Genomic DNA, 21,925 nt, shown 5'->3' with positions numbered 1-21,925 from the left:
TAATTATATAATTATGCGAAGAAACTAAAGTGGACGAAAAGACAACTTGCCGCTGGTAGGGGCCGAACCTACCACCTGTTGCGTGATGCCAGCTGGCAGAAAGAGTGTTCCACACTTGCCATCATGGCTACGAGTGGCGCTGGCTTAAATTCCGAGGTTTCGATGCACAGAAATACCCAGAAAAGTGGAGGGGAGGCTGACTGGTGCCATAGCTCAATTGCTGGAGCATCTGGTGCGTAATCTGAAGGTTGTAGAATCGGTTCCTACCGGCGGTTGTCTTTTTTTCCACTTTAATTTCTTCACATTTATACCATAATTACTAAACTGCAGTTAAAAGGACTACGGATAATGCCCCTTACACCTTCCTTGGCATAATTGTCAGTTGTCTTCATTAGGTGTAGTCTAATAAGTAGCGCGAGCCCTAGATCCACGCCCCTTCTTTTGTTCTATGATGAGGTTCGTGCCATTGCTCCATACCACGCTCACCTACTGTTGTGACCCTCTCGCTGGTTTAGGACCAACAGTCCCACACGCAAAGCCTGACGCATAGGGGGCACAGTTCTGCCCGACGCTTGCACAAACACTCACCGCTGAGACCCGACGAGGAGATGGTGTCGTCGTCGTCGGTGATGCTGTCCGAGTGCGTGGCGTCCTGCTCCTCGGTGGGCACTGGCGCCACGGGTGGAACGACGGGAGCCGCGCGACCCACTCCCAGTCCGTACGATGCCTGCCACAGGGAAAGGCCTCGATAAGCAACCTCCCCTTGACTCGTGCATGCTGACATAAGGGCTCTTACGCAATCTAGTTCTGTGTGTAGCAATGTCAAATCAACGTGGTCATAAAACGTCAGACACACCCGTAAGACTACACTCAGACGTCATTATAACGAACTTGCATCTGACACGACGATAAGTTTGTTATATCCGAAAATTCGTTATGAACGTATATTCTTAACACTGTATCTATGACAAGACAATTTTTTATCTACTTTACTACAGTCGCCGACCGATAAATCGGACACCGATAATTCGGACATGCTCGGTAATTCGGACAGTCGCGCGGCACCGCCGATGATCCCATAGAAGTAATGTGTAAAGACGACCGATATTTCGGACAGCTGCGAGATCTACATTCGATAATCTGGACCCTGTCCGAGACTGTCGCGCACGCCGAATCGCCACCCATTATCTCCTCCGGCACCCGTACCATACAAAGTATGGCCTCAGAGATCAAAACGAAAGCTAATTGTTTATCTATGAGGCTTTATTTCGATCGCTACTTTACGCCTTAGAGATTTGTGATCGGAAATGCCGATCTTGGAGGCACTGGTCCACTGTGGGAAATCGTATCGACATCGCGAACATCCTACATTCCGGTTCCTGTATCGCTGCGCTGCTATCACCGCCATTTTGTCGAATGCGTCTGCGGTAAAGCGTTTTGCGCGCGCGTTCATTTTTATCTTGTGACTTTCTTTATTTTACGCTCTGCTGTATCAAAAGATCTGAGTTAAATGGCGCCAATGGTGCCTTCACAGCCAGCGCCGAAGGCTGCGCCGACGACAACGAAACGCGGCAGATACAGTCAATGCCGATTTTTCGGACGCCCGATTTTCCGGACATGCTCGAAAATTCGGACGCTTTCGCGGCACCGTCACCAACCCCATAGACGTCAATGGTCAAGAACGTCGGAAATTTCGGACGCTCTAACTTTTCGGCGTCCGATTTTTCGGACTTTCTGCCCAAATTGCAGGTCCGAAAGGCAATTGAAGTCCCCACCTCTGCCGCGTCTATCATCTCGTAGGTTCGAACTATCGCTTTCGCGAGTAGACTTGTTTACGACAGTAGCAGAGTCCAAAAGTCAACTTTGTCGCGATGCCGAAGTGTTATGGGGTGAAGCGGACCGGAAATTCAAAGGGGCCGCTATCACGGCGCCGTGCGGCGATGTCTTTGCGGATAAGCAGTGAAAATGCACGGAGGCGTGATGGCGGCAGGTGGCAAACGCGCCAGTACGGCTCAATCGCTGACAAGCCTTACGATAAGCATCTTCAATCAACTGCTTGATAGTGCATGTGGCCTGGGGCAGTTGCATGCGTAGTGCACGCATTTAATAGGCGAGAACCCAAACGCGCCGCGCCGCCATTCATGCTGCCTCTTTGTGCGACCGCTAAGTGCGCCGCACAGACGCGTTGCCTTCACGAACGAAACCAGCTCGTCATCGTACAGCGATCACATCACACTGGCGGAGATACAGGCGGACTTGGTTGCACGTAAGCGGAAGTGCGGGCAGCAGCGCATTGACAACTTTTTTCGGCCACCGGGACCCTGAAGTGTCAATAAAAGTATTTTTTTCTGACGCATTCGTTTTTTCGGACATTCGATAATTCGGACTTATTTACGTTCCCCGTGGAGTCCGAATTATCGGTCGTCGACTGTATAACCAATAATTTGTTATATCTGTGTTCATTACATGTAAGTTTGAGTGTACTAATTCCATGCAAACAGATCCACTGTAGCATGGCACGATTAATTCAGATTCCCATAAAAGTCTCAACGGTGATGCAAGCAGGCAAATATGTTCAACAAAAGAGTGCTCATTGGGTGTCTTAGTAAATATCTTCAGTTTGTTTGAAAATGTGTTTAAAGTTCAGATGTATTTACATCACGTTACAGTAGTGGCAAGCCAGTACTGCTCTTTAAACTGAACAAACAGTGCCAAAACCGAACTGAATATTGAAGAATAAGTTATGAAATGCTGAACAACTATTCTAACAATTAATGTATTGAACAATTCTCGCATACTATAGTTCGGTACAAGTTAAAGTCTAGAGAGGCCCGCCCCGCACAGATGACCGAAGCGCTGTAACCACTGGGTCACCGTGGCAGCTGTTGCTCAAACTAGGCATTCTACGGCACCTGTATATCACAGGGGAGTTGTCGTTAGTCCGTCCGGCATAGACAAGAAACTGTCCAGCCTTGCTACAGTCAGACCAGCTAGTTTAATTTAGGCATTCAGCTATCCAGGCACTCTAGCAGAGAGAGAGAGGACCTTGCGAATTAAGGCCATGGTATTAAGACTACATTAATTAATACCTTGCTAATTAGGATCTTCGTAAGTGAGATCGTGCAAACTAACACCATGCTGATGCAGACCACACTAATCAAGGCATTGCCAAATAAGACAGCACTAATTAAGGCCAAATTAAGTAAGACCTCGCTAATTAGAATCTTCCTAGTTAAGACAGTGCCAATTAACACCATGCTAATTAAGGTCTAGCTAATAATCTAGGTCGGCCACAAGCACCGTTGCTAGTCCTGCCTTGAACCACTGGTGCAAGCTGCCCAAACTTCTTTTCATCTGTATCTTCAGTGCAAATAAATTTGGTTGCTTAGGCGAAGCTGTGGCAGAAAGTGTGCACTAACGCACTATTGTTTACCGATCAATACCAACGATGCTTCTAAGATACTCACCTTGAGGCTGCTGGACTTGCGCAGGCCAGCTGTTGGAAAGCTGGGCGGAGGGGGCGCATCCCGCGACTGCGACCGTCGACCCGTGGTGCAGAGCCGCGGAGGCGGAGCACAGCGTGGCGCTGCCTCGGCCAGGGGCGGCGGAGGGGGTGCGGATAAAGGGGAGGGTCCCCCTCCTCCTCCGCCAAAGGTGACCAGGGTGGGCGGAGCCGGTGGTACTCGGCTCTCCAGGGAATCTGAACTCGGGTACGGCTGCTGCCGGTACAGCTCTGCACGCAAGAAAATTGCACTCTTTGAGACTTGTCGCCTGGCATGCCGCATTGCCGCAGTTTGTGTCGACACTCCTATGTTATGCGTCACAAAATTTTGTGCAGTGAAGTGAAGGCTGGAGCTTGTCTCTGCCTATCTGTGATGAAAGGCCAGCTGTGTGTTCCCAGAGGACTCGCAGAATGACAGAACATGTGCAACCTCAGGGCCTTTGCAAGGAATGACTCCAAGTGCTCTGCTTCAGTTCCTAAATTCACGCACTGTCTAAGCTGTGTCATCTATTGTAGCTTGTCTCACCAATAAGTAAATGGTTACACTTAGTTGGTCACTGTAAAAGTATCACTAAGTGAACTAGTGAGGTTTGCCAGATAAAAATAAAACATAATTAAACAATTACACAACTATTAAAAAGATTCAATTGATTTATTGTAGTTATTTAAGTGCAATTTGTTATTTACGAGTTTAGTGGTGGCGTACGTGGGACATCCAAGTCCCACGTGGTACAGCAGGCACCAAGAAAGGTGCTGTTTGGTATCTGACCAGCCACATAAATAGCAATCTCAAAATAAGTATACAGTAAAACCTCGTTAATTCAGATCTCAAGGGAGTGAAAAAAATGTCCGAATTATCCGAATGTCGAATCAACGAATGCATATCAAAAACGCACATTTTCAATTCCTTTATCGCATACCTTTATTTTGAGAAGTAGTCCGTGATGCTCGTTTGTTTTTTTGTGGACAGCTGGGCGGCAAAGACTAGTTTGCGGGCATGTGACAAACCCTCTAGCGCAAGAGTATTGCCTGGGACATCTAGAACGACGAGAGCGTCCTCGGCTTCTTTTCCGGTACAATGCACCGGGCGTAGTTCATCGCACGGACCTTCGTCAGACGCCTCATCCGTCTCACCGAGGGCAGCCCTGATGATCTCATCATCGTTCAAGTGACCGGCGACAACAACGCCATCATCAATTGTAACATAATCTGCAAGCTCCACTTCGGAGGGAAGTAGGCCAAGGAACACCATATCGTCGGAGGCCTTGTTTCTTTGTTATCGACACTGCCGATACGCCGATATGTCACAACGCACCGAAGAGGAGAAAAAAGCACAACCGACGCCTGCAGGTCTGCACACTATCCGTCAGAGGCCATGTTTCTTTGTTATCCATTCTCCGCCGAAGACAGGACGATGCGTGCTCCAAAATGCCACCTTGCGTCCCCTTTCATAAGTATGCGAAAAAAAAGATGTGGTTTTCCTTGGCCTCCGCGATCGGCATCGACAGCGCACCGTTGCTGCGGGAGCCCAACTCGGAGACCATAAGTTTGCACATGTGTGGCAAAGAAAATGCAATGCGATAAATATTATGGCCTCCGAGACACAGTGTCAGTTTCATTTTCGCCATTTTTGGCTTGCCTCCAGTCCGAATTAACCAGTGCGCGTGCAATTTTGCGTCCTATTAGCGAATGTTTGTTGCCATTGGGCTATGAGCATTTTTGAAGGGAGGGTGTGGGAATGACGAATTATCCGAATTAACGGGGGCCGAATTAACGAGATTCTACTGTAGTACAACACCAAGGCAGAGTGATGCAGTCCTGTACCGGCTTGTAGGCTCCTGCGCTTGCGCAGTTGGGAGGGCCGCACCAGGTGGTCGGTGCCGTTCTCGGGTGGCGCCTCGTTGTCACTGCTCAGGGACGCACCCCCCCGGCCAGGGGGGGACGACGAGGAGCCCCCTTCCGACGGCAGCTGCTCGTACAGGCCCTCACCCGACAGCCTAAAGAAAGTAAAGCATCTGTGGTTAGAATAGTTATGCAGGAGCGTCATTGCACTATCAAGACCGAATGAAGAAAATGACATTTATTAGCTTGTTTTTCTTCCACCTACAGATGGTGCCAAAATCAGCATACCTCAAAAATTTTGGCTAATGGAGTGTCTGTATTTTGATACACGGCGCATAAGGGAGTTTGGCATCTTGTGTGATTGAAGAACTCTGCTTCCCAAAGGCATGGATGGGACCAAAGCCATCATGTGCAAAGCAATAAGTGTAAGAATAAGAGTGTGAAGCACTGTTGTCGTTGCTGTATGATGGTTTCTGATAACTACAGCAAGAATTGCTTTCAATTCACTTGGACGATAGTGCCGCTTTGTCTATTTTGCATCTCTAGCAATGGCACGCATACAACACACCAATGTCCAGCCAAATGCAAGCGAATAAGAGCTCGACGCATGAAACCATGCTTTCACTGACCAGAAGGCAAGTCTGGATTTACCAATTTCCAGAATTACTGAGAGCCAAATTAACTAACAGCCGAAGCACAGCAAATGAGTGCCATTACATTATACTCATCCAAATAGGGAATCAAAGCCGCACTCTGTCACCACAGAGGATGCCAGTGAAAGTGGTGTTTACCCGTCGTGCTGTCCTCCCCCGCCAGTGAGGTGGTACGACTCCTGGCGGCTGGGCACTGGTGGCGCCCCGCCCTCGGGGGACTCCTCATCGTCGTCCTCGTCCTCATCGTCTTCGTCGCGGTAGAAGGCGCGCTCCACCTGCGGCTTGCGCTCCCAGGCCTCCTTGAAGAAGGCCTGGTAGAAGGCCCCCTTGTGGGGGGCAGCCGTAGACGAGGTGGCAAAGTGGGCCTGCAACTGGTCAGCCAGGGCGTTGCCGTCGCGCATCAGCTGCTGGGCCAGCTCGCTCGAGAAGAAGGCCGAGGCTGCGCTGGCCGCCTCAGTGACGGCCACGATCTGCATGGGCATGCCCGCCAGCCCCTTGGCGAAGGCGCTCAGGGTGGCCAGGGAAGCCCGCCGCTGGGCCGAGTAGACCAGCACAAAGCCGTGCAGCAAGTGGTCGCGGTAGGCCGACGCCTCATGGTACGACGCCAGCCGCACCTGCACAGATATGACGACTTGTGTTGACTGGTTCTGTGGCATGCAACGGACAGGTCTTCTAGCCCCGCTGCACTGGAGCACGCATTCACCTGCCATATGGGGAGGCTGTATGCACCAGCAAATGCATGTCAGCTTACTGCTGGCAAGGCGCTATATAAAGCTCCGATAATCTAAAAAAAATTAGTCGCTTGCTTCATTACCATGCCATCGGCTTCGTCACTGGCATTTCACCTCTATCGTCGCTCTGAAGCAACAGCTTTGATATGCTTACTCTGGCTCACATACAGAACTCAGGCTCTGCATTATATTGAGCAGAAAGAAATCATGGTAAGAACTGGCTGAATGCAGTACAGTCGACGACCGATAATTCGGACTCCACGGGGAACGTAAATAAGTCCGAATTCTCGAAAGCGTCCGAATTTTCGAGCATGTCCGAAAAATCGGCAGTTGACTGTATCTGCTGTGTTTCGTTGTCGTCGGCGCGGCCTTCGGCGTTGGCTGTGAGGGCACCGTTGGCGCCATTTAAATCTTTTGAGACAGCAGAGCGTAAAATAAAGCAAGTCTCAAGATAAAAATGAACGCGCGCAAAACGCTTTACCGCAGATGCATTTGACAGAATGGCGGCAATAGCAGCGCAGTGCGGGGATACAGGAACCGGAATGTAGGATGTTCGCGATGTCGATACGATTTCCCACAGTTGACCAGTGCCTCCAAGATTGGCATTTCCAATTACAAATCTCTGAGGCATAAAGTAGCAATTGAAATAAAGCCTCATAGATCACCAATTAGCTTTCGTTTTGATCTCTGAAGCCATACTTTGTATGGTACGGGTGCCGGAGGAGATAATGGCTGGCGATTCGGCGTGCGTGACAGTCTCGGACAGGGTCCAGATTATCAAATGTAGATCTCGCAGCTGTCCGAAATATCGGTCGTCTTTACACATTACTTCTATGGGATCATCGGCAGTGCCGCGCGACTGTCCGAATTACCGAGCATGTCCGAATTGTCGGTGTCCGATTTATCGGTCGGCGACTATATTTAAATAAACTTGCATGCGTAGCATGACCTTCCCAAGTCTACTTCTTGCTCTTGATAATCTCAGCTTACGCACTGTAGCGGACGCACGTACCTGGACGGAGCGCTTGCTGCTGCCCAGGAAGGTCTCCAGGCTGAGGCAGTGGGGACCTGTGGCCACAGACCCCGGGTGCGCCAGGAGGGGGGCCAAAACATGCTCCGGGGCGTAAGGGTCCCCACACAGCATGCACAGCAGGAGTCGCAGGTCGGGTCGGGAAGCGCCCCCCTCGGATGGTGGGGGCAGTGACTGGTAGATGTGCAGGCGGCCCGCCCGCCGCTGGATGCTCTCCACCAGGGCGGCCAGCGCCTGCTCCAGCCGGACGGGGTCCAAACCCCCGACGTCCACAAAGGGGCACTGCAGGCTCTTGGCACGGTTGATGCCCTCCTGGCGCAAGGACGGGTCGGCGGGGCCCGCGTACACGATCACCAGGGGCAGCCCGTGGAAGGGCAGCCGGTCGTCCTGTTCCAGGTTGGCCAGCAGGGTTTTTTCAAGGCTCTCACGGATGTACTCGAGGCTCTGCTGGCTCGAGTAGACACAGAGGCAGCCGTGCGGCAGGTCCGTGCGGAAGGAGTTGTGGGGCAGGCCCACGTCACCGTCGACGATCCGGAAGTCGAGCGCGTACTGGGCGCCCTTGTCGTCGAGCCGAAAGGCAGCCCCGTGAGCCTCGCGCATGGCCTGCGCCACTTGCTGGGCAGCGCCCCCAGAGCCCAGCACAACCAGCTGCAGGAGGCGGCCGTTGCCCCCCAGGGGGCTCCATGCGCCCCCTCCACCACCCCCCTGGTGGGCGCGTAGGAGCTGCTCAATGATGGCGTCCATGCAGTGCGGGTTGGCCGGGCAATGCTCCCGCATGGGGCCGTGCACAAAGCCCAAGTGCCGCAGCAGCATGAGCATTCGCTCCTGGTCCAGACGGTCCAGGGTCTTGTACCTAGATGTGTCAAACAGAGCAGAGAACCGGTTAGCCCCACCTTGAAGAGCACTGTGCACTCATCACAGCTGCCTTTGAGAACACCTGGTGCATATGAATTTCATGCTCGCTTTCTTTCATTGGTTCACGATGCCTCTTGCCCAAAGCCTCTTTTCTGGCAATAAACAAAGCAGAAAAAAATAGACAAGTGCATAGGAGGAAAAAAAAGTAAATGCATAACTCTGAACTAAAATATTGGAAGCGACAGATTTCAGTCCCCTAACAATCTTCCTGCGTTAGCAACATCCACTTGGTATGTTTCTCCGAGCAGCAATGTGAAGCTGCACATATGCAGTTTTCGCAGCGCTGCTCTAACGGCCATGGAATTGAGAGAAATGGCCTTCGAGGCTTCTGCCAATTTTCACATTTCCTGCAATGATGGATGCATGAAAAAAAAAAAAGCTGTGCAGTGGCTACGTGAAGGTGCATCTACAGAACAAATTCTCACAATTATTCTCCAGTTCTTCTTCTACAAGTAGCTCAAGAATTCGTTCACGTAGTCGACCTCCGTTAATTCGACCCAGAAGGAATTGTCTAGTAGGTTGAATTAGACAAGCCAGAAAAAAAAGACAGCTAAATGCTCCACAGACTCACTTGGAAGACTTTTTCCTACTGTATCACGTCATCGGGTCCGGTCCATAGCAGAAAATAAATATGACGCTAGTGCATCAGAACTACGCAAAAATGGAATGTACACCCAATCTTTTAGACCACTAGTTCTGAAGCTGTTTGGCCTTGAGGAACCCCCATGGCTTTTCTAGAGTGCCAGAGAACCCCTAATTTTTTCGTGTACTTTCAGTACGTGAACATTGGAGAGTGGGGGTAGAAGATGAGTGATGACGCTTCTCGATGCGCTCAACCACAGTAAAAACACCGCTGCACTGTCCTGTTATCTTTCGCCTCGAAGGCCAATGCTGTTGATGTGTCACTCGTGACAACAGACTTACTATTCCTAGGCTCCCTGTAGCGTAAAGTGCCCGCTGACCATACACTGCATGCTTCAGGCACCGCACGCCACAAGCAATGTGTTCGCGGCCGTATATTTACAGTTTATTTAAATGCACGGAGGCGTGATGGCGGCAGGTGGCAAACGCACCAGTGCGGTTTAATCGCTGACAACCCTTATGATAAGCACATTCAGTTAACTGCGCATGTGGCCTAGCACGGTTGCATGCGTACTGCATGGAAGCAAAGGGCCGGACATACAGAAAGCCTGTTTTATTTTTCGCAAAACAAAAAGAAAGCAGGCACCCACCACACTGCGAAATGTTCATACCGTATAAACGCGTGTAAGGGCCGCACTTTTTTTTCAAGAAATGAGGGCCAATTTTCAGGGTGCGGCCCATACACGCGACATTTTTTTTTAAAGTAAAAACGCACCAGTTAGCGAACGAAGAGCGTTTATTGCAGTAAACGACATTTCTTGCGACATACGTGCTCAATCGTCGTCACTCGGCGAGTCCTCAGATTTGGAGTCCGAGATGAGATTGTGTGCTGCGAAGCGCCGTCACCACACAAGCAGTCATCTTCCGTGCCATCCAAGCTGTTAGATATCCCGGCGACTTTGAAACTTCGGGACACAATGTCCGTCGACACCGAGCTCCACGCAGATAGGATCCACCCAAGTACAGTCGCCAAGGCTAGTCCCTTCACACGCAGCATGTCCGTTGTGAGTGCAAGACCATCATTCCGCGCTTCAGTCACATAGCCGAGCAAGTCTTCTTCCAAATCGGGAAACTTTCACTGCTCTCCTCGGAAAGCGCGCTTAGTGCTGTTGGTGTTTCGCAAGGCTTCTTTTTGAGCACACCAACGTCGAACACACTTCTCGTCAACGTCGAATTTTCTGCCGGCGGCACGTTTCCCATGCTCGAGAACATACTCGATCACCTTCAACTTATAGCCAGCAGTGTAGCTATTCAGGTACTTGCCCATCTTGCCAAAACGTGAACGCCATGTAGAAAACAAGCTAGCACGAAGGTCATCGAACAGTGCAGAAAACTACAGCAAATGGCTGGCTGAACTGCACAAACCATGGCACAAACCGAACAACGCGAACGCCATGCCAAAGTTGGTGATGCTAATGCCGATATGGATAGCGCCGATAGCGCGTTTGTATAGAGATGTGAGAAGCTAAAGAAAAAATCCTGCTTTAACCTTTAGTTGGCGGGTCTATGAATACTAATACAAAAGTTAAAATTTTTAGCCCACTTCACGAACATCTTAACACGAATAAAATCCAAATATATATATATATATATATATATATACACTCTGGTGACGATGATGATGGTTGCGGTTCCTTGCGCCATCTATCGACTACGCCTAGAAGCTTACGCGTGCGCGCATTTTGAATACGTATTGGTTGAGGAAAGTGTGGGTGCGGCCCTTACGCGGATTTTTTTTTTTAGAATATGCACTTCAAAAAAACGGGGTGCGGCCCTTACACGCGTTTATACGGTATATACGTCGGTCGTAAGGCTGCCGTATTTACTCGATTCTACCGCGCCCTCGATTGTAACGCGCACCCGTTTTCCGCGACCAAAAAAAAAAAAGAAGTACAACATCGATTCTAAAGCGCGCCCATTTTTCGTGAGAGAAATGAACAAAAGAAGTCCGTAGGAGTCCACCTTCGCACGTTCAGAAGAACAAGTATTTGGGTTTTAAAGAACTAAAGTTTCAAAAAAAGAAAACACAAAGTCAAACGGCGGGCCTTGCCGGTGAAACTGTCACCACTACGGCGGCGATACGACTCGCGTAATGGATCAGTCTTCGTCGCTGTCGGACAACTCCTTGTCGCTGTCAACGCTCTTCGATTTCGGCAAACCGGCCCTGCTTTTGTCCACAGAAACTTTTTCGTGAAGCTTTGCTGTAAAACAATCTTCTGCTTCTGTTTGCGTCAGTCTCGCACGCACGTTTCGGCAACTCCGAACGACCGCGATGCGGCCCGATTTCCGTCCGTCTCTGCACATGTAATAACTTTTATTTTAAATGCGACATCATGATGCACTCGTCGAGTATTTGGAGTGGGCACTTCCATGCCGTCGATGCGAACGCAGAACGGGATGACGAACTCCTCAGCACACGTACGAACTGAAATGACAGAAATGACCAGAATGCGTAGGAGGTGGCCATTTTGAAATGCCAGTGGCAATATGATAACAGAGTTTTTTTTTTTTTTTCGGTACTCGATTCTAACGCGCATGCGATTTTTCGACTCGTTTTGCCGAAAAAAAGGTGCGCGTTAGATTAGAGTAAATACGGTGAGCCTAAATACTCGTGTAGGCCACCGGCGATGCATCTAGTGCGCACCAAAGCGCTCGTTGCGTGCTCACTGTGCCATGTGAACGGTGGCGCGTAATGATGGGTATCACGTTAAGATACGCATCGAGCAACTCGCACAGCTAAAACATTTTTTTTATCGTGTATTGTATAAGGTACGGTATTACCGTCACTGCTAAATACTCTATTGTCATTTGAACAGCCAATATCCGTATCTCGACTAGCAGAATTACCGAACTGATTCCCGCACACGTTTTACGAACTGCGCTTACGAGCATGAATTGTCAGCGCTCCATGAACTCTGTCACTGCTGGTCCGCAAATCGCACAAAATTTAATGGTGCGCTTCAGTACTGTTACCACAAGGGTACCTCGATAACCACTGCCGATGTGCGAATCCAGCGTGCGATAGCCTCATAAAATACAAAACGCAGCGCAAATGTCCTTGTCTAAGTCAATAATGAAGGGCTATTGGCGGTAAAACGACAGTGGGTCGCATTTGCAGGGGTGAGACGGCTGAAATCGATTTGGGAGCAGTTTTGGGAGCAGCAAAATTTCAATTTAGGAGCAGGAGAACCTTGTTTGGGAGCAGTTAGCGGCATTTATTATGTCGTTTTTGGAGCTTGAAAAAAACAAATTTGTAGTAACTTGGAGGAACAAGCACATATTTTAATCGGCTTAGAATACACATAACATTCAAAGAGCCTTTGGAGAAAGCTTTTTTTAACAGATTATTGCCAGGTATGAACTACACTACCTTTTTACAAACCACGCAATTTATATAACCCTGGTAACAACATATGAAATAGATAAAAAAAAGTTTTTCCAAGTAGGTTCACTTTACATTTGAAAATAAGAAAAGAAAAAACATCACACTTCTCAAATAATAATAAAGAAAAATCCCGTTGTGATGGCTTTCGAGATAGCGCGCGCGCGCCAGTGATCGCGACCGCGCAAAGTTCAAAGTTGCTCCTCGCGCGACACTCCACCCCCCCCCCCCTCGCGTCTTCGTGTCTTTTAAGGCTTGTTAAAAACGGGCGGGGCGTTTCCTCTCTGCTTCGACGGCAGGCCTTCCGAGCGGGGTGATGTTATCGCATGCAGCCTCCGAGCGACGGCAATGGGCCGGCTCGTTTGCTTCGGCCGCGTACGTCGTCTCTGCTCGCGTGCTTTTACCCGCTGTAGAACATACAATTCGCGGGGGGATCTTATCAATTTGGACTTCGTACCGGAAGGACATGACGGCGACGGCAAGAACCCCTCGAGACTGTCCATATACCGTATTTATTCGAAAATAGGTCGGGCACGAATATAGGTCGACCCCTACTTATAGCGCTCTACGAGAAATAAAAAAAAATATTCGAAAATAGGTCGACCAATGTTTTTTTTTTAGAAACAGGAAAATTGAAACATAGCACACCTTTATTTACAATTAACTTAGCATTCTAGTCGCTGCCGGGAGTGTCATGTTCGTCAGATGTGCAAGGAAGGTTGTCGGATTCTTCGCAGGCATCCTCGGCATCCGAAATGACGTCGACTTCGCTGCCATCGATTGCGTTGGAAATGCAGCACTTTTTAAAGCCAGTCACGATAATTTCCGCTGGCAAGTCTTTCCGCGCGTCCTTCACCCACGTCGCAACTTCATTGAGGGAAGCCCTTCTCGCGGCGTCCCGTCGGTGTCATTGCAGCATCCTCCTTCAAGCCACTCTTTGTAACTCTTCGCCACCCGGTCCTTAATGTAGCCGGGACGTCATACCTAGCGGTATGACGACCAGGTCTGTTGGCCTTCTGCAGGGCCTCCTTGACGCCCGGAACCTCAGTTCTTTTTCAAGAGCGTCATGCCTGCCAGTTGCTGGGCCGCGAAAAGCACGACGCTATCCATCGCACGCGCACAGTCGGTCCCGCTGCTTCCGCCAACCCCCAATCAACTTTTACGTCGAACTCACGCTGAGCGGCACAATTGCTGGAATTCTCGGCAAAAAGTATCACTTGACGCTTGAAGTCAGCTGTGTAGCTCTACCGACGTGACACCGTCCAACCGCGCATTTGCAAATGCGAACCGTCACGTCAGATCAAACAACAAACAAAGAGTGAGGCCTTAGGCCAGTGCCAGTGCGGCTGCGCTGGCTGCGCGTCGGCAGGCAGCACGGCTAGGGGGCTAGGGACTTCACGGCCTACCTAGGGAAATCACGGGTTCCAGCGCAAACATGGCGGAGCGGCTGCATTTCGCGGGGGCTTTGAAAAGGCGGTGTGCAGCTATTGCACAAACTTTTTTTTCTTAGTTACTTAGTCGGAAAAGGCGAACGGGTACGATTTTTATACCAGATTTTATGGTATATAATGTGCGTATGTAGCAGGAACTGCTTGAAGAACAGCAGGCGCGGCAGTTGAACGCCATAGGTGCGGTGCTTTTGGTCGCTTTGATCGCGAATATAGGTCGAGATTCTTTGGTCACGAATATAGGTCGATAGCTGATTATGGGCAACATTTTTGGGAAAAAAAGGTCGACCTATATTCGAATAAATACGGTAATTGCTATCGCAATAAAAACTGATTGCACAAGAATTGTATAGTCACATAGCAGTACGTCTTTGAACGGTCAATGAATGATTCCGACTAGCACGCGATTGCGGCGACGCCTTCGCGCGTAACATCAGGAAAGAACAAAAGCGGTATGGCCACCGACGAACGCGCCAGTATGACCACCCCCATAGGCGTGCACACGAAGGGGGGGGGGGGCAAAGTCGATGCCGCCCATACTTTGACTTAATCGGAAGGAGGGGCGCTGCGATTAATATTTGCCCTCCCTGAAGGGCGAACCCTCAGGAAGCTTTCGAATAGCGTACGCAAAGCTTTGCGTTGGCTTTTCGCACAACTGCGCATGCGTCGTACGCTAACCGCTTGCGGGCTCCCGTTAAGTGACGGAAATAGCGGGCCGCAAACGCTGACACTAACTTAGCGTACGCTATTCGAAAACTGCCTAAAATAGAGCGCCTTCAGCTATCTGCTCGGCTGCGCGGGTGGCGTATAGCGTCAAGTGTACCGCACGCTTTTAATGGGTGATAACAAAAGCGCGCGGCGCCACCGTTCGCTGCCACCTCGTGAGGGACCGCCTTCAAAAATGCGTCGCGAGCGCAGAGAAACCTTACCCCTCGGACACTACGTTGTTACCGCTTGGACACTACACATATTTACAACCGCTCAGAGGCGATTATCACAGCACTATGGAAGCCTCTATTACAAAGGCGCGTAGAAGGACACGCTTGGGCGCGTTAACGTGTTCTGCGAACGTATCCCTGGCGCTGCTTCTAAAGTTACGTTTTCCCACGCTGAAGGTGACGCGGGCTTGAAAATTCTTGATTGTGGGGCCGTTCGGCGCAGTTCGGCGCAATTTTTGCAATTTTTATGCTTTTGGAGCAGCTTGGCGCAGGAAAACGGAATCGTATCAAAAATGCGCAATATGTGCAGCTGTCTCACCCCTGCATTTGTTCTGACCGCTTGAGGAACCCTAGAATGACCTTCACGGAACCTTTGGGTTCCGGGGAACCCAGCTTGAGAACCCATGTTTTAGACAAAAGAAACAAAGCATACTGCATTTCGAACTCTGGCAATAAGAGCAAGAAATTACCGCCAGAGCATTCCATACAGAAGGTTAACCAGCAAAGCTGAAACGTGCAGGCTGGAAGCTCACCTGGAGTCCTCTTGGAGAGCTTCGGTGATTTTGGCAATGTCCTCCTGGGTGATGACACTGCCGGGTCCCACATTGGCAAACTCATAGAAGAGCTCGGCGTGCTCCAGCAGCAGTTCCTGGAACTGGCACCTGGCACGCTCTGTCATCTCCTGCTGGTGTTCCTCATACACCTGCAAGACAGTCAGAATAGCACTCATGATGTTAGCGTGCACGGCTATGGCATTTCAAAGTGCTCAGCCGTCAACGAGCCGTCGCACGAGGATAGGCAGTACGTCACGAACAACTGCATACTCCCACAGCAAACGTACAATCCACAGACTAACGTCACGTTCGCGGAGAGATACGTAAAAAGCACCCTGTGACGGACACTAATTTGAGACACCAACTGTCCTCTCCTTACATAATGTTCTACACGGCAAAGTTTGTGTCATCATCCAAGGTTTGCTATGTGTACTCGTATGTGGGCATCAAATATTGTCAATATTGTCACGCGGTCGTAACGGTGAAGAAGGTGGCAGTTGCACTGTTAAAGACGAAACTCTTTAATGGTTGAACTTGTGCCCAGGAAATGAAAAGTCAAAGTCAATACACGCTGTAAACCGATAGCGGCGATCACAGTTGTCGGCAGTCGGTAGTCAGCTCGTCTGTGAAATGCGTCATCTTTTATGCATGCCTTACCAAACCTTCCAGCGTTATCGCTAGTGGTCATGTTAGCTCAAAATAAACTTAGTTACTCGTGTCCTGCGCGTAATCTTAGCAGGACAATCTGAAACAATCGCAAAGTTTCCAAACATTGCAGCACGGCCTGCGACGAGCAGCGGTAACAGTTTTTTGGGGGTGAAGGCTGATCACATTAAAAGAAAAGAAAGAAGCACATGGCAACCTGCATAGTTGTTTGTATTTTACATCACAGGAAAGTGTACATGCTAAATGAATAGACCAACTTGCCCAAGAATATGCTGTTTTGAAACATTATTCACGGTTCAGCGTGGTGGAAAATGCAGGAGATAGGAGAGTTCTGATACCAGTGCTAAAAGCATGCCAGTTATCAACAATTTTCAGGCATAGTTTTAGATGGCAAAGGCAATCTAAAGTGCAATTTTCATGCTACTCATTACTACGAGGTTCCGCAATGTTGCCTGCAGCCGCATCCTCCACTAGAATGTTCTACGTCTGTAACATGCCTCAAAATATTAAAGGGCTATTTCACAAATAACTTACTAAATGCACATACACTAGCGCGAAGAATGTTTCAGTACACTTATCATTAGCATCCCTTCGATATTTGATTCCAGTACGTTAAATCTGTCATGACCCAGCAAGTCAAGAAATATCTTTTAGCTAGTTCCATGCTGTGAAAACCGTTGGATGACGAAGCTGAAAGTGCATGAGTGTATGTGATCGATCACCATCATCATTTCGAGCATAATGATTACCATCATACAGCATTGTCATTTCGAGCAGTGTTTCATCATTTGGTATTATTTATTTATTCATTCCCCCTCTGGTCATGTGACCTGCGTGACGCCTACTACAAGTACTTCTGCTACTACTACTACTACTACTACTACTACTACTACTACTACTACTACTACTACTACTACTACTGCTACTGCTACTGCTACTACTACTACTACTGCTACTGCTACTGCTACTGCTACTGCTACTACTACTACTACTACTACGACAACAGCGCAGGGTAGACTACGACAACTTCACTGTAAAAAAAAATGAAAAAGTGACGCACGCACCTCCAGCAGGTCGGCCTCGGGCAGCTGCTCATAGCACTCGCGTCCCATGAAAAGGACGCGCACTTCGCCCAGGCTCTTGCCGGGCGTCACATAGCCAGTCTCCTCGAGCAGCTGCCGGAACTGGCGACGCAGCTCCTGGCGACGCTCCTCAGCCTCCAGGGCCGCCCTGTGCTCCTGGAAGCAGGCCTCGGCCTCGTGCCTGGTCAGCAGGGCGTACGGGATGCGGCCGTCCTCCTCTTCTTCCTGGTCGTCCACTGGCGACCGGTCCTCCCACTCGCCCCCGTCGTCCACAAAGTACTGGTCGAAGTCCGCATGTGGCCGCAAAAGCTCCTCCTTCACCGTCGACCAGTCGCTGCAACGTGGGCGGGGTGTCGTTTAGCAAACAGACAAAATTTCACCAGAGTGAAACATTGTCGTGGCAGTGTAATAGCCAACACGGAAACACCTTTGTTATAAGCGTACAGTCGAACCTCGATATATCAAAACAGTGTGGGCACCCCACAACAGTTGGATATAGCCAGAATTCGATATATCGAATCACATCAAACTCTTGCGCGCTTCAAGCAATGAACCATTTGTGCCAAAGTGACAACATGATCGTGAGGACGGCATGGCAGCAAGCGATGCATGCAATAAAACTACAGAGTGTACAAACCTACCTTTCAGATAGAGAACCTCTGAAAATACAAAGAACAAGCGCATTATTCTCCCCTGGCGTTTCCAGTCTTTTCGGCGCAATTCATGACGCCAGCAGCCTGTTCACGTGGCGTCATGAGGATATAAGCTCTCTCAACTGGTCCGTACACAAGGAATATCAGTCTTCAATTGCCTCCTACCCTAATTGCCTTGCAGTCGCATGCCCATTCTGCTTTGTCTCGCATGACTATCGTGCGTAATCAACTGATTTTACTTCGATTTGTGCATTTTCAATTGCGCATGTGGAGATAACAGCATGTAGCCAAAAAGCGCGAAATCCTGATAGGCTCAACGCTTAGTGCTGACATTGTCCACGTTTTACGTAGATATGTGGAGAGGAGGATATAGCACCTGAAGGAAGGGTAGTGAAGGCGAGAAAGACACCACTCTCTCGGCTTAAAACTCGGAGTGGTTTAGGGGCCCTTTAAAATGAGAGAAGTGCAAACAAGACCGAAGTTTGGGGGTATGTGGAGGATCAAGATGATGAGAACCTGTCTAACGAGAAAATGTCATTGGAACCGAAATTATCGAAACAAAGTCGTCGAAACATCAGCACTAGTGACAACATTTGATGCACACCTTCTCGTCAGTGAAATGAGAGCAGTAACTGGAAAGTAACAGCTCAGCAAGTAGTGTGTGCTCACCTGTCGCCCAGGGCATCTCGGTTGGGTAGCAGCTGGGCCAAGGCCGTGGGAAGGGCCCGGAGGAAGCCCCGGACGCGACGTGCCGTGTGCTCCTCCCGTAACCGTCGCACATGCTTCTCGAAGGCTAGCCGCGCCGCTGCTCGGCCAAACAGGGAACAGAAGCGTTCGCATTCTGGTGCTCCCAGCAGCCTTTGGCTCCAACCGGCCCACTGTGCGCGTGGGTCGGTCACCTGGGCTCGCACCAGCGCCTGTAGAGGGGCACAACGAGGAAGTTGAGTGGTTTGGTGCATGATCGCGAATACAAAAAGGAACATAAAAACATATCGACGGCAACACCCTACTGCACATGATATACGCAACATATCACTCTGCATTGTAGCAGAGTGTTAAGTGACAAATTCCTGCAAGCTATTACAAGAGTCAACACATATGCACAGACGAGCGACGAATGCTATTTGAAACAAATGAAGACAGTTTATACCCACAGTCCCCCAAGTTGCACTGTAGTTACTTTTACACGAAACTAAAAGCTTATAAGGTGATATACAGGGTCGACCACATCTAAAGTGAACACCTCATTAGTATTCAAGCCGGTAAAACTAGACTTGTTCTACTTCACGAGGGAAATGTCCGTTATATGACGTGTAATGATGGTGTCTATAAACGCAATAATAATTTTCCGAATTGTGTGTTAAGCATAAGCTTCTATGAGGTTTTGTATACTAATGAGGTGTTCAACTTAGATGTGGACAACCCTGTACATAATTTGGTCCAGGTCGTCCACTACAAACTTCATTTGCACTGTTTTCTTTTTTCTTTAAAGGGGCCCTGCAACACTTTTCCAAGTAGCCATGGAATGGCTTCACTAAAGAAGCTTATTGCCTCACGAATCGATCGCCGCAAAAGTTTTTATTATCCGTCCAGTACGAACGGAGTTACAAAGATTTGTAGCACGCTGTAACTGCTTTCTCTCTTCTCTCGTCCCAGTGAACGCGCTAGAAGATAAGCAGGGAGAGATGGCACGGGGGAAGAAGGTATGTCCTGTGCATCTCGTGATCTTGAGCCCTTTTTCTTTTGCTGAACGCGTGGCGTACTTTCAGTGCGATCGCATACCGCGTGGACAAGTGGCGGCCTCCAGCAGCGGCTGCAGTAACTACCGAGACCGCCATGTTCGAATCAGCCAATGGTGTGGAAGTTGAGTCAATGACACAGTGATTTCGAGTGAATAGCATCATTTGCCGAGAGAAGAGGAAGCAATTTTTGGCCGATTTCGAGAATTTATTGTAAATCCCAGGCCGCGTGCTCCACTATAATGTTTGGCTCCCGTGTTCTCGGGAGCCTCGACTCAGCAGCGTTTTCTGACCATGCTGAAAAAGTGCTGCAGGGCCCCTTTAAATGTCACACCCTCCCTAATTTTTAGCATTCTTTTTACAAAACCGATTTCTTATTCTCCCAAACCATGACACAACATTGTAAAGCTGCACAATTAAGCCGAAATTCCAAACTTTACAGGAAGTTCGGTAGAGTCAGCGGGTACTATGTGATTGTGACAACAATGCTGCAAGCTATTTTATATCAGAGCCTTTGACCTGACCGAGGCAAGAGCGAACCCCCTCTGGACACTGCCTGGACTGCCTGGATAAAGGGAATGCCAGCAGCACCAAAGGAAACTGGGAAAAAACCGAGACAAGACAACAGAGACAGGAACAGGAAGGTTGCCAGCATCATTCCTGTTCCTGTCTCTGTTTTATGCAGTTACCTCTGGTGCTGCTTGTGTTCCCTTAAAGGCCTGCGACTAGAACCGGTCGCGTGACCTTCTGCGACTGGCGACCAGAAAAGCAACTAGGGCAACTGACGTTCACACCTGCGTGCGACTGTATACCCGTCGCCTCACAGAATTCCCGTCTGCTCGCATTGCCATTGCCCCGTAAAATAAGCTGACATTCTGTTCCTTGCGCATCTGATTGGTTCAGAGGTATACGACTGCACTTACGCAACCGAAAAATCGAGTAGCGATGACTGAGCCAAAGTAGTTGCTTTGGGACCAAAGCAGCCGTGTGCGACCAGTCGTTTCACGAATAAGTTGGTCACGCAACTGGTGCTGGTCGCAGGCATGAACGAGCCTTTACCTAGAACTATATACCAACTTGCCCAACAAGCCACCCTATTGAACTTGCCTGAAAGGCGTCGGTGGCCTGATCGAGGGCCTCACGGCGTGCCCGGCTGGCCTCGAGGAACGATGGCACCCGCCCCGCCCATCGGCTGGATCCCTTGGCACCCCGGTCGACCAGCTGTGCCACTAGTAGAAACGCCAGGTCCACGTTCACGTTCTCGTGGGCTGACGTCTCCACCAGGGGTACCTGGCCCCTGCACGGCAACAACAAGGAGATGATAAGTAAGAAAGCTTGCAAACGTTGTCTCTCTCTTTGCGACACGCATTATGATCAACTATCTGTAACTGTACGAAATTTACACAATTTGATGCCAAGGTCCTGGAGACCAAATTTAAAGCAAGTGCTAGTGTTGGTACAAATTATAGTGCAATTTACAGCAATTTATTGTAATTACAACATTAATATCATCTTATTGTACAGTCAGTAATGTTATATTTCTTCATAACTGAATTCAACGACCTACTCAAATTGCACGTGATAGAGTTATCTGCTGGTAGCGAGCATTCCTAAAAAGCTAAAAAAATATTTTGAAATTCCTGCCAAAACTCTCCACGTCCAACATCTTGTCAAACACGTCACTGTCTTCACCAAAGCTATCATGGGTAGCAAAATATCTACTCCAGAAGTGATATAGAGGAACTTTAGGCAACGAGAATGCTAAATTTACCATTATAGTTCAGTGTTTGTAGTCTCTCCCTTGCCAACAGTGCACAGATATTGCAAAAGTAAGTCGCGTCTCCAAATGAGGACACAGTGTTGCAAAGGGTTATTACCATTCATGCAGTGTGCATACATACAGCATTCGCATGATAAAATGCAACATTAAAACCCCAAGTAGAGCTACTGGTATGTGCAACTACTCCAGATAACCTCATTATGTTGCTACAAATCTGGCCTCTAGAGGTGATGTTAGTTCTCATGTAAGCGTACAAGGCAATATACCAATGTAACCGGAACTGACAGTGGTGGACACGAAAGTATGTGCGTCGCTTAGCTCTAAATTGGCACATTTCATACTGTGAGAATTGCGCCTAGAATTAATTT

General features: G+C 49.1%; 1 protein-coding gene across 1 annotated transcript; it reads right to left on the bottom strand.

Moving 5' to 3' along the window:
• Positions 1-489: 489 nt before the first annotated feature.
• LOC119377885 (rho GTPase-activating protein 190-like) lies at positions 490-21,689 on the bottom strand. Its single transcript, XM_049411659.1, has 10 exons — positions 21,679-21,689; positions 20,885-21,074; positions 18,708-18,955; positions 17,368-17,719; positions 15,617-15,786; positions 7,741-8,611; positions 6,136-6,611; positions 5,327-5,499; positions 3,468-3,733; positions 490-727 (listed from the first exon to the last, which is right to left on the bottom strand). Exons 1-10 carry the CDS (start codon positions 21,687-21,689, stop codon positions 512-514), a joined length of 2,973 nt encoding a protein of 990 aa, XP_049267616.1. The 3' UTR covers positions 490-511.
• Between the last annotated feature and the right edge of the window lie 236 nt (positions 21,690-21,925).

The sequence above is a fragment of the Rhipicephalus sanguineus genome, unplaced genomic scaffold (assembly GCF_013339695.2).
Source record: "Rhipicephalus sanguineus isolate Rsan-2018 unplaced genomic scaffold, BIME_Rsan_1.4 Seq601, whole genome shotgun sequence".
NCBI lineage: Eukaryota > Metazoa > Arthropoda > Arachnida > Ixodida > Ixodidae > Rhipicephalus > Rhipicephalus sanguineus.
This window is presented reverse-complemented; position numbering and strand designations above follow the sequence as displayed.

Bases quoted from the DNA above. Each gene is read 5' to 3' on its own strand.
- LOC119377885 (XM_049411659.1), bottom strand. The intron at 8,612-15,616 runs GTGAGCTTCCAG...TGACACATCTAG, and splicing joins GCTCTCCAAGAGGACTCCAG to GTACAAGACCCTGGACCGTC. The intron at 5,500-6,135 runs GTAAACACCACT...TACTTTCTTTAG, and splicing joins GGGGGAGGACAGCACGACGG to GCTGTCGGGTGAGGGCCTGT.